General features: G+C 42.4%; 1 protein-coding gene across 1 annotated transcript in view; it reads right to left on the bottom strand.

Annotated features, from left to right (window-relative positions):
* Positions 1-632: 632 nt before the first annotated feature.
* The window catches only part of FGF16 (fibroblast growth factor 16), a 38,714-nt gene continuing 25,592 nt past the window's right edge, over positions 633-13,754 (bottom strand). The window contains exon 3 of the mRNA XM_088445504.1: positions 633-2,556. Coding sequence (XP_088301630.1) covers positions 2,311-2,556 — 246 coding nt within the window. The 3' untranslated portion in view covers positions 633-2,310. The remainder of the gene's footprint in view (positions 2,557-13,754) is intronic.

A 13,754-nucleotide genomic window follows, 5' to 3' on the forward strand; every position in this document is an offset into this window, starting at 1 on the left:
ATGTGCAGGGAAAAATAGACATTTTCTGGTGTTTAAAAATTAAATAGCTGACAAAAATGAAATATTTTCTCACACCAATGTGCTGATTAGTTGTCATTTCTATTTTTATTTGGCCCAGTGATGCTCATTAGTTTATCTGGGTCTATAAATTACCATTCAGGGTCCCATTATAATACACCTACAAAAGTTCATCACTGAAGTTTTATTGCTAGTTATTACGGTTCTATTTATAAAGATGTTTCTATAGGTAGTGGTAAGCATCATATGCCTTCATGGGGAAAATGTAACACTTTTTTCAAGTATTTTGCGGGGGTCCACACACATCTCTACTTCTACCCTAGGCATGAATAGATAAAATCTAATAAAAGCATTATGATATATTTACATATGTACTCTTTCTTACCTAGAGTATACTTTATAAGATATATACTCATAGGTACAGACAGTACAAATCCAATGGTATTCACAGTAATATTAAACATGTTTCAATTCTCTGAAAAAGTTCACTGTGACAACCATTAAAAACATACAGACTTACAATATAAAGACAATTTTATTGGAAATAAGCTCTGAAAGACTCAAAATTATTCTTAATTTTTTTAATGTGTCAGTAGGACCTTTTTCTCCTCCTGATGAAAAATCTGGTCATAGGCATTTTTCATTAAAAATAAAATTATTTGAAATAAATAAATATATAAAATAAATATAATATACATTTTATAAATAGTTTTCATCCTTATGCACAGTATCTATGCTTGCATCTATATAACGTTATTTGAAAACAGGAGCATCGTGAGTTCAGGGGGTAGGTTCCACAGAATTGTATCTTCAGAAGAGAATTGTCCAAACGACGTGCACGCCACCATTGGATAGAAAATGCTGGTGAATTCCATGGTTTTGTTATGTTTTAGATTCTCTGCGATGGGACGGCAATGGTGATGTTCAATCATCCATCCTAGTCATTTACAGGTGCTATATATATCCAACATTGCAATAAACAACATTTTAAACATTCATAACAATATTTCTGGCCTTATCTTAAGTGCCTACATTAAATACATATACATATGTGAATGATTAGTGGGTCTGTGAAATTACTTTTGCTTTAATATAGAATACACAAAGCCACAAACGAATGGAACACTTGTCTCTTAGGCAACCGTTGCAATAAGTAGCTGTTATATGGATTGTTGATTGCACCGATTACACCTAATACCCCCCTGCAACCTTAGAGATACAATAGAGGATGCAGGGTATCATGTGTAACATAGCAGGCTATGCTCCTAAAGTAACCAGACAGCCATCTGTCTAAGAGAAATGTGCCCCAATAATGCATACATACACACATTGTATATGTGTGTGTGTGTATATATATATATATATATATATATATATATATATACACACACACACGTATGTGTATGTGGTTAGAGAAGTATTTTATGAAGCTGAGGAAAGCTACTAGTGACAATACCACTGTAATAGTGGGGTTTATTGACAAAACTATAGCAAAAATGTGTTGTTGTTTTCCTATTTGGCAGTATTGTCTTGTTTGCCTCTCATAAACCACAAATTAGCAGCTCCCCACAGCTTCTAGTCATGTTGTGCTTGTGGAAGGATTCAGTGATAGTTCACAGTCGTTTAGAATTGTACATGTGGACATTTAATCTAACATGAGCAAATGTTCGATTAAATGATTTCTAAGAAGCCCCATGGCTATTTCTGTGTTAAACCACTGCACCACTGTGCCTTTTATGGCACCCGCCTCTTATTTCACCTTGTCAGAGATTCCAGAGAGAATCCCGCTTTAGGATTGTTTTCTTTGTTTCATTAAAAGAAAAAAACAAAAAGGAACAGATAAGTGAGCCCATTACAATGATAATGCTCTCTTACATTCAAGCACAGTACCATTACTCTCAGCTCAAAGCCTTTAGTAACAAAAGGTCCATTAAGGGCCATTATGCCTTCCCTCTTGTCTACTGAAGGCTTTAACTCAACCAATATCAGGAATGGATATTTATATTGGGTTCCAGAGACTGGTAACCAGTGGTATAGGTTTGTTGGTAGAGAATGGTACAAAGTACCCATTGTCTTATTATTTACAAAAGTAAGCATCTCTTTAATATAAAAAGGAAAAGTGGTCTATATTCTGAAGGTCATCTTTCTTCCTCCTAGGTCACAACCCTTTTAAACATGTCCTCTCACAACGGTTAAAAAGGATTGTACATTCAGGTAAGTAATAGCTTTAAACAGCGCTCCAGCCACAGTAAGTCTTTGTTATGTACATTAGCATCAGTAGCCAGTGGAACATCACCTATAGTGAAAAAGGTCTCTGTACATGACTGGTATTTTAGAAGAGTCCACATGCCTTGGCAAGAAATGTGTGAATTTCTGATGTTTCTTAGTCCTGTATCCATCTCTTGGAGAACCATCTTTATTCAGGGCCACATAGAATTGTCTCTCCGGTTCCGTATGTTTATATAAGGTGGATGCATAAGTATTGTACCAATTTTCTTCAAATTGCTCCCGAAAAACACACTCCCTGTTCAGCTTCTTCTGTCAAATAGAAGAGAACAGACTGGTGAGGTAGAGCTCACAACAGCGTGATTAGCACACAATCAGCAGATACAGAGGAGGTCATATGACATGCACACTCATTAGCAGTAGTACACAGCTTCTAAAAAATTGATAGGAAACAAATTCATATATTTTTACTCTTGAATAAAAAATAAATATTGATTTTATTCAAGTAATTTTCATAAAGGCGACAAATGCCGCACTCACAATTGTTAGTGATAATAGACTGAGCCCACATTTATTATAGAGAGAAATAAGGAAATATTTTGGGGAAATTGTCATAATGTAAATTACACTATACTACACATAATTTAATATTTAATATAAGTGCATATAAAAGTGAAATCAAACATATTTTTTGTGCTTTCTTTTAAATACAGTTTAAATTATTATACAAGTTGATATAGCATTACAATTAGCATATATGGCAAAAGCGGGTCTCTATAAATATCCATTATATATGCAGACAAGCAAAGTTTCAAATATCCATGTAAACAGAAAAAGTTATATTACAATGTTTGATCTCTAAATATAAGCTCTATATGTAAGTACATCATTTTTTATTTAAGTAATATTGCTTTTATTATAAATATATAGCTGCATACCATAGAGAAAGAAGTTGAGGTTGTAGAAAAACAAGGGGAGTTTGTTGATTACAAAAAGGAGATTAGTAGAAAGGTATCAAACATTGAAGAGAAAATATTAGAAACCAAATCCGGAAAATATTTACGGGATAAGGAAGATTACCAGAAAGATCAAGTAAGAAATTGGCATACAATTAGAAGACAGAATCGAACAGTCATCAATACTAGAATTGCAAATAGAAAGGAAGAAGTAGCGGAACAGCAAGGGAAAATTAGATTTTTTTTTGGAAAAAAGAACATGAGAAAGGAAAAAAGAGTTCCACATGACAGCCTCAACTCAGGGAAAATATATCTAAAAATTATGATAGGATAAAAAGTTTAAGTGAATGGAGAGGGGTTTCTTATAAGTCAACACGGGCAGTATATTACGGGTAGTTTATTTTAATCGGTTAACAAAATGCAAAGTGAATGAACAGAAGAGGAATCTAAATCAAATCAATACTTGGTGTGACCACCCTCTGCCTTCAAAACGGCATAAATTCTTCTAGGTACACTTGCAGTTTTTGAAGGAACTCGGCAGGGAGGTTGTTCCAAGCATCTTGGAGAACTAACCACAGATCTTTTGTGAATGTAGGCTTGCTCAAATCTTTCTGTCTCTATATGTAATCCCAGTCAGACTCAATGAGATTGAGACCAGTACCAGGAGCAGTTCTTCTTTACGAAGAATATCATTCTTAATGACATTGGCTGTATGTTTGGGGGTCATTGTCCTGCTGCAGAATAAATTTGGAGCCAATCAGAAGCCTCCCTGGTGGTATTGCATGATAGATAAGTACCTGCCTGTATTTCTCAGCATTGAGGACACCATTAATCCTGACCAAATCCCCAACTCCATTCGCTGAAATGCAGCCCCAAACTTGCAAGGAACCTCCACCATGCTTCACTGTTGCCTGGTAGACACTCATTATTGTACCACTCTCCAGCCCTTTGGCTCAGAACTGGCGGAAACCAGTGGGACCCAGGTACACCCATATATTGTTCAGAGAAGTCTGGCCAGAAGTGGTCTTCATGGAAGAATTGCAGCCAAAAGCCATACCTTCAACGTGGAAACAAGGCCAAGCGACTCAACTATGCGCAAAAACATAGAAACTGTGGTGAGGAAATTGGCAGCAGGTGTCTGGACTGATTAAATATTTGGCTGTAACAGAAGGCAGTTTGTTTGCCAAAGTGCTGCAGAGCGGTACAATACTGCGTGTCTGCAGGCAACTTTGAAGCACACTGGAGGTTCCTTGCAAGTTTGTGGCTGCATTTCAGCAAATTGCAATGCTGAGAAATATAGACAGGTACTTATCCATCATGCAAAACCATCAGGGAGGCGTCAAATTTATTCTGCAGCAGGGCAACAACCCCAAACATACAGCCATTGTCATTAGGAACTGTCTTCAGCGTAGAGAAGAACAAAGAGTCCTGGAAGTGATGATATGGCCCCCACAGAGCCCTGATCTCAACATCATTGAGTCTGTCTGGGATTACATGAGAGACAGAAAGATTTGAGCAACTCTATATACACAGAAGATCTGTGGCAAGTTATTCAAGACGTTTGGAACAACCTCCCTGCCTGCCGAGACTCCTTCAAAAACTCTGTGAAAGTGTACCTAGAAGAATTGTTTTGAAGGCAAAGGGTGGTCACACCAAGTATTGATATATTTGATTTAGATTTATCTTTTGTTCATTCACTTTGCATTTTGTTAATTGATAAAAATAAACCATCTTACCTAAACCTCCCGCCTAAGTGCCTGTCATGCCTTCAGCATAGGGTTTGTTATGTTACACTAATTCACATTAGCAGCCCCACCTAGTGGTCAGGACAACAGCAGTTAAAATCTGATCCATTTTGACCTTCTTAACATTCCATAGCAGTCTAGCAATGTATTCTGGGCTAAAGGAGCTGTAAGCAGCGATTTTCCTTTTCGCATGGTCCCAGACAGTCATCATTACATATGCTTAACCTGGTACAGCATCCAATGGTGGGTTATAAGCTTAAACTGTGCCATCATATTGTAGATCTGCTTAGTCAGTAATGCATGTTAGCTGTACTATGTGACATTGCAGCCTGTACTTTGCATACTGTATGTTTCATGTTGTTTGCATATCCCATGTTATGTATGCCTTGCATTCCCATGTACATATAGTAATCGCTGTTTATTGTTTGTTTATAGTTTTACCACATCACTTGTCATTACTTATCATCATCTCATCACATTACTTATCATATCCACGAAAGTTCCTCTATTGAATAATAAACTCAGGGTCTCATTCAGACCCGCTCGCGAGCGCAGGACGCTTGCAAGCGGGTCGATGGTACCCAAATGCGCATGCGCACGACGGAGGGAGCTCCGTCGTGCGCATGCGCGAGACCCGGCGAGCGACGGGGTAGCCGTTGCTCGGGGTCTCGCACCAAAGGGGGCGTGCTGTCGATGGTGAGTGACAGCACGCCCCCTTTGGTGGGTGTGCCGGGGGCGTGGCTGCCAGACGGAGGCATTCCCATGGGAACGCCTACCGTCTGGGTCCGGCCCCACTGACATCACTAGTGATGTCAGTGGGAGTGATTTTGGCTCTGATAGAGCCAAAATCACTCCAGGGCTTGCGGCAACGAGACCCTACCGCATGGTCTCGTCGCAAGCCCGATGGTCGCGATGGTTTTGACCATCGCGACCATCATCATGGATGCTCGCATAAGCTGTGGGTGGTAACCCACAGCTATGCGAGCGTCCAAGAGGTCGCTCCAAGTTTAGGTAGGAGGGCCCTGATTCAGAGCGAGCGCTCTGGTCACAGCGTCCGGCTCTGAATCAGGTCCTCAGTTCTTCAGATCACATCTGACTGGATTATTGGAAGATAGCGTATTGGTTATGCTGGCTGCTCCAAACTTGTCAGACAATTAGTGCAGGGCAGTACAGTAAAACATTGGGCTCCCAGCGTGTGATGCATATATCTGACTTCGTCAGCAACAGTTTCTGTCAGCAAGTGGGACACATACTGATCTGTTACACTGCCAGCCAGAGCTATCTGCATATGACAGTACAAGAGTTTCTATACAGTCTAACCGTGGCAGCTCAGCAATAGGAGTACTGCCATTGACTACACAGGAATTTCACACTGTCAGTACAGCCACCTGCATATGACAGCACAAGAGTTTCTATACAGCCTAACCGTGGCAGCTCAGCAATAGGAGTACCACCATTGACTACACAGGAATTTCACACTGTCAGTACAACCACCTGCATATGGCAAGACACCAGTCCCTGCACAGTCAAACAGCCTAACAACAGTCCCAAGACCCTGACTACTCAGAGACCTGCTGCAGTGTCAGCTCAGTTATCTGCACACTACAATACAGCAGCCTCTACACAGTCAAGCATTTCCATTCCATCATGTCACAGAAAACGACATCAGACTAGATTATTGGAAGATAGAGTATTAGTTATACTGGCTGCTCCAAATTTGTCAGACACTTAGTGCGGGGCAGTACAGTGCCCTACCCTAACCCCACCCCAGGGGTGCCTAACCCTATCCTCCCCCCCAAAACCTAAAACTAACCCTGCTATGGTGCCTAAAGCAAACACCCCCCCCATGGGTAACAGCTAAAACGCTCCTGCTTACCTTGTTCGTTATGGCCACTGTCTAGATTCTGGCTTCGTGATTAAGATAGGCGTCGAAATACCAACGCTTATCTTTAGTCCCGTGTCGGGATTTCGACCAGCGGGCTCCCATCCGCCGCTCTCCTAACTACATCCCCTATTTTTAAAAGCATTCTTACTTTGCAGCATTTTTTCGCAAACATTTTGAATGATAATGTTCTCTGGGTAGAATATTTTAGATCACTATGTATTACTCTACATATATAAATTAGGGGTGTGCACCGGCCACTTTTCGTGTTTTGGATCTGGATCTTTCTTCGTGTTTTGGATCTGGATTGGTTTTGCCAAAACCACCCTTCCGTGTTTTGGGTTCTGGGTTTTGTGTTTTGGATCTGTATTTTTTTGAAAAAAAGCATAAAAACAGCTAAAAACACAGAATTTGTAGGTTTTTCTGCTCCTATGCTATTATTAACCTCAATAACCTTAATTTCCACTCATTTCCAGTCTATTCTGAATACCTCACACCTCACAATAGTGTTTTTATGTCCAAAAGGTTGCACCGAGGTAGCTGGATGACTATGCTAAGCGACACGAGTGGGCGGCACAAACACGTGACCCATCTAGGCGTGAAACTGCAGTGGCAGACAGGATGGCATTGAAAAACTAGGCCCCAAACAGTACATAATGCAAAGAAAAAAAAGAGGTGCAAGATGGAATTGTCCTTGGGCCCTCCCACCCACCCTTATGTTGTATAAACAGGACATGCACACTTTAACAAACCAATCATTTCAGCGCCAGGGTCTGCCACACAACTGTGGCTGAAATGATTGGTTCGTTTGGGCCCCCACAAAACAAGCTGGCAATTAATCTGTCCCTGCACAAACTGGCTCTACGGAGGCAAGAAGTCGTCCTCATCCTCCTCATCCACAGATTCCTCACCCTCTTCAGTGTTATGTACATCCTCATCCTCACAGAGTATTAATTCGTCCCTGCTGGAACCACAGGTCCCTCTGTACGTTCTGGAGGCTGGTCTCCCTGGAAGAGTTGATCATTCATTTTATGAACATCATCTTCTCCACATTTTGTGGAAGCAACCTCCTACGCCTTTCGCTAACAAGGTTCCCGGCTGCACTAAACACTCTTTCGGAGTACACACTGGAGGGGGGGCAACTCAGGTAAAATAGAGCCAGTTTGTACAGGGACCTCCAAATTGCTTCTTTTTCCTGCCAGTACAGGTACGGACTGTCTGACATGCCTACTTGGATGCTGTCACCGATGTAATCCTTTAACAGACAGACGCACGCTTGTCGCTGCTGCTTTGAGGATTCAAGTGCGGCTACAGCCCACACAATTCACAAAGACAGAAAAAAAAAAAGAATATTTTTATTGTTTGTGGAGCACACTTTGAGGGTTACACCACCCTCTAACAGACAAACGCACGCTTGTCGCTGCTGCTTTGAGGATGCAAGTGCGGCTACAGCCCACACAATTCACAAAGACAGAAAAAAGAAGAATATTTTTATTGTTTGTGTAGCACACTTTGAGGGTGTCACCACCCTTTAACAGACAGACGCACGCTTGTCGCTGCTGCTTTGAGGATGCAAGTGCGGCTACATCGCACACAAGTCACAAACACATAAAAAAAATAGTTTTTTATTTTTTGGAGCACTTTGAGAGTTACACCACCCTTTAACAGACAGACGCACGCTTGTCGCTGCTGCTTTAAGGATGCAGGTGCGGCTACAGCCCACACATTTCACAAAGACCGAAAAAAAAGAACAATATTTTAATTGTTTGTGTAGAACACTTTGAGGGTGTCACCACCCTTTAACAGACAGACGCACGCTTGTCGCTGCTGCTTTAAGGATGCAGGTGCGGCTACAGCCCACACAATTCACATAGACAGATAAAAGAAGAAGAATATTTTTATTGTTTGTGTAGCACACTTTGAGGGTGTCACCACCCTTTAACAGACAGACGCACGCTTGTCGCTGCTGCTTTAAGGATGCAGGTGCGGCTACAGCCCACACATTTCACAAAGACCGAAAAAAAAAGAACAATATTTTAATTGTTTGTGTAGCACACTTTGAGGGTGTCACCACCCTTTAACAGACAGACGCACGCTTGTCGCAGCTGCTTTAAGGATGCAGGTGCGGCTACAGCCCACACAATTCACAAAGACAGAAAAAAGAACAATATTTTAATTGTTTGTGTAGCACACTTTGAGGGTGTCACCACCCTTTAACAGACAGACGCACGCTTGTCGCTGCTGCTTTAAGGATGCAGGTGCGGCTACAGCCCACACAATTCACAAAGACAGAAAAAAGAAGAAGAATATTTTTATTGTTTGTGTAGCACACTTTGAGGGTGTCACCACCCTTTAACAGACAGACGCACGCTTGTCGCTGCTGCTTTGAGGATGCAAGTGTGGCTACATCGCACACAAGTCACAAACACATTAAAAATTTTTTTTGGATTTTTTGGAGCACTTTGAGAGTTACAACACCCTTTAACAGACAGACGCACGCTTGTCGCTGCTGCTTTGAGGATGCAAGTGCGGCTACAGCCCACACAATTCACAAAGACAGAAAAAAAAAGAACAATATTTTAATTGTTTGTGTAGCACACTTTGAGGGTGTCACCACCCTTTAACAGACAGACGCACGCTTGTCGGTGCTGCTTTAAGGATGCAGGTGCGGCTACAGCCCACACATTTCACAAAGACAGAAAAAAAAAGAACAATATTTTAATTGTTTGTGTAGCACACTTTGAGGGTGTCACCACCCTTTAACAGACAGACGCACGCTTGTCGCTGCTGCTTTGAGGATGCAGGTGGAATCTAGACGGGATTTGGAACCGAGGACACACTACCTCCATCAATTGTCTAAATCCCACTGCACTAATGTCGGATACCGGACGCACGTCTAACACCAACATAGCAGTCAAGGCCTCAGTTATACGTTTTGCTTCAGGATGACTGCTGTCGTACTTCATCCTCATCGCTAGGGACTGTTGGAGGGTCAATTGTTTAGTAAAAGTAGTGATGTTCCTACTTCCTCTCTGGGATGATGAACAACTCCCAGCAGCAGCAACAGCACTAGTAGGAAGTGGTTCTTGATCTTTCCCTATTTTATTTTTATCAGAGAAAGTTTGGTCCTCCATTTATGTTATATTGATATATATACGTGCGGCTAAAGCGCACACAAACACAGAAAATATTTTTTTATTTTTGCTGGAGAGTAGTGCACTTTGTGGGTTACACCACCCTTTAAGAAATGAGCCAGCCGGCTCTTTACTTATGGGACACAGGCGCACGCTTGGCGCTGCTCCTTTGTTGATGCACGTGCAGCCACAGTGCACACAAGTCACAAACACAGAAAATATATATTTTTTTGGTTTGGAGTGTACTTTGGGGGTTACAGCACCCTTTAACGGTCTAGCCAGCCGGCCCTTTACTTATGACACAGGCGCACACTTGGCACTACTTTGTTGATGCACGTGCGGCTACTGCGCACACAATTCACAAACACAGAAAATAATTTTTTTTCGGTTTGGACTGGAGTGTACTTTGGGGGTTACAGCACCCTTTAACGGTCAAGCCAGCCGGCCCTTTACTTATGACACAGGCGCACGCTTGGCACTACTTTGTTGATGCACGTGCGGCTACTGCGCACACAATTCACAAACACAGAAAATAATTTTTTTTTTTGGTTTGGACTGGAATGTACTTTCGGGGGTTACAGCACCCTTTAACGGTCAAGCCAGCCGGCCCTTTACTTATGACACAGGCGCACGCTTGGCACTACTTTGTTGATGCACGTGCGGCTACTGCGCACACAATTCACAAACACAGAAAATAAATTTTTTTTTGGTTTGGACTGGAGTGTACTTTGGGGGTTACAGCACCCTTTAACGGTCAAGCCAGCTGGCCCTTTACTTATGACACAGGCGCACGCTTGGCACTACTTTGTTGATGCACATGCGGCTACTGCGCACACAATTCACAAACACAGAAAATAATTTTTTTTTTGGTTTGGACTGGAGTGTACTTTCGGGGGTTACAGCACCCTTAACGGTCAAGCCAGCCGGCCCTTTACTTATGACACAGGCGCACGCTTGGCACTACTTTGTTGATGCACGTGCGGCTACTGCGCACACAATTCACAAACACAGAAAATATTTTTTTTTTTGGTTTGGACTGGAGTGTACTTTCGGGGGTTACAGCACCCTTAACGGTCAAGCCAGCCGGCCCTTTACTTATGACACAGGCGCACGCTTGGCACTACTTTGTTGATGCACGTGCGGCTACTGCGCACACAATTCACAAACACAGAAAATAAATTTTTTTTGGTTTGGACTGGAGTGTACTTTCGGGGGTTACAGCACCCTTTAACGGTCAAGCCAGCCGGCCCTTTACTTATGACACAGGCGCACGCTTGGCACTACTTTGTTGATGCACGTGCGGCTACTGCGCACACAATTCACAAACACAGAAAATATATTATTTTTTTAGCACTTGGGGGGAGCACCCCTGATGGACAGAGCACCCCCTGGACAACACTACAGCACCTCTTTAGGACTGGGACACTGCACAGGACTTTGGAGTGGACACAGCCCCTATGGAGAACTGACTGCACAACACAGTCCAGCCAGCCCCTATGGACTTTGAAGTAGTGGACAACAGCAGCACTACACTACACTACACAGCCCAGCCAGCCCTAACTCCCACCCTCCCTCTTCACTGTCCACAGCCGAGTGAGAAAATGGCGCCGACGTGGGTACCTTATATAGGATCCAAAACCCGCGAGACTCGGAAGGCGGGAAGATGACGTTTTGCCTCGATTTCAGAATCCGAGTCAGGCGGGAAAAGTCGAGCCTGACTCGGATCGGACTCGGATCGGGGGGGCTCGGGGGGGTTCGGATTTCAGAAATCCGAACCCGCTCACCCCTAATATAAATATATAAGCTGTACTTAAGATTGGGGACATGCAATTTTTAAGGCAAAGCATGAATACAACCTGTTTTTTTCAAAAGGGATTTTAAATTTAAATTCCTGTCCTTAGTGCCCTTAATTGCAACAATTCACTTATTTTAGAAATAAAGTTATTTTTTTTAATGCTTTTGGTCCATTATCGCCATCCTGAAGAAAAAAACAAGACACCGCTGGCAAACACATTCGTTATCTCCCTGCTGATGGTGTTAAAACAGCCCAGCCTGTGTTGCCTAATGCCCTTTGCAGTTGCCAGACCCTTGTACAGCTAGTTATAGTAGTAAGCAAACAGCATGTTTTTCACTCAGTTTAACCATGTGGCTTTATCTAAGCTGCAAGTGGTTTAAGGGTTTGCAGAGTGCCAGAATTTGGGTGCAGTTTGAGATTTCAGCACAAAGCACTGGTTGATATAAATGCATCCCATGTGTGGCGGTTCCAAACTGCAAACGGGTCATCTCTACTAGGAAACCTTTATCTAGCAGCAGACTTGGGGTATGTGCTGCAGGCTACGCCAGTAAATACAGATTTTAGGACCCACTCTGGAGTTGAAAATAATACATCTTATTTAGCACACTCATTTTTTTATTTATATTATAAATACACTGTAATCCAGAGGTTCCCAAACTCGGTCCTCAAGGCTAACAGTCCAGGTTTTAAGGATATCCATGCTTGACCACATGTGACTTAGGGCCTGATTCAGAGATGGACGCTAATGTGATTGCAGCTGCGATTACATACGCAACGCAGCAGCAGCAAAAATATGCTAATGTTGGCAAAGATCACTCGAGCATACAGACACCCACTGCTGCCTGGTTAACTGCGTGCGGCGACGCATACCTGACCTGCCGCAGCCTCGAGTGCTCTACTGACACGCAGAGCTGCGTATGCAATCGCAGTGGTTAATTTATGCACGCCCATGTAACGGCAATGGCAAACAATCGCTGGACCTGCGTGAAAACTTCATTAGCGTCCGTCTCTGAATCAGGCCCTTAATTAGTACCTCAGTCAATTTGATTTAACCACCTGTGCTCATCCATTGATATCTCTAAAACCTGAGCAGTTGGGATGCCTTGAAGACAGCGCTTGGGAACTTCTATGTGTAATCTATAGAGTAAACATGTTCATTAATGGCTTTGTAGCTGTAGATGGAAATACTGGTACTTTTCCTGTGTTTTGTTTACTGTACATGTTGTTGTTTGGGCCCACACAGCCATAAAGCCCCTCAGTAGCCTTCACAGAAAGTTTAATAGGCAAACTCATGGTACTATACAACTAACTGGAGCCATCACCGTATCTATTAGCCAGGGCCGGCTCAACCATTAGGCAGCTTTAGGCAGCTGCCTAGGGCGCCGAGATCTGGGGGACGCCCCTGAGTCTGCCTATACCAAAAATTAAGGATGTCTCTGAGAGAGGCATTCTTCTTGTACTTAATGTAGGTGGCAGCTGTGGAACTTTTAAGACGCTACCTCCACACTTTCACCTGGGGGGCTGGTATTGTGTGTGTGAGGGGGATGGCAGTAAGCCAAAGTTTTGCCTAGAGTGCCGTGAAACCTTGCATCGGCCCTGCTATTAGCTTACCATAAAAACATCTACCACTCTTCAGTTACTCTGTGAAATATATTCTGTGTTTTATATTTAAAAAAATTAATATATTAATAAAATTTTGCCCAACTTTTACTCCACATAACCACTTTCGTAGAATAAAAAGGAGCCCAGAAATGAAGACAAAGGTAAATGCTGATTTATGGAAAGCTTTAAAGAGCAATATGAAAGTTTCTAGAGAAATAAGTAGGAAATCTATCAATTTCGACTTTCGCTACCTTCCCTATGTTAGTACCCATAACCGTCATGTACCAGATATCAATCTGGCGCAGTAAGAGTTAAACAACTATGATTTTTGCTTGTGTTCTTCCAGCTGGAGCTCTGGGAAGAAAAAAAATCCTTGACTTTTTCCTTTGGACCAAG

This window comes from Taudactylus pleione, unplaced genomic scaffold (assembly GCF_031769625.1).
Source record: "Taudactylus pleione unplaced genomic scaffold, aTauple2 ptg000381l, whole genome shotgun sequence".
Taxonomy (NCBI): Eukaryota; Metazoa; Chordata; class Amphibia; order Anura; family Myobatrachidae; genus Taudactylus; species Taudactylus pleione.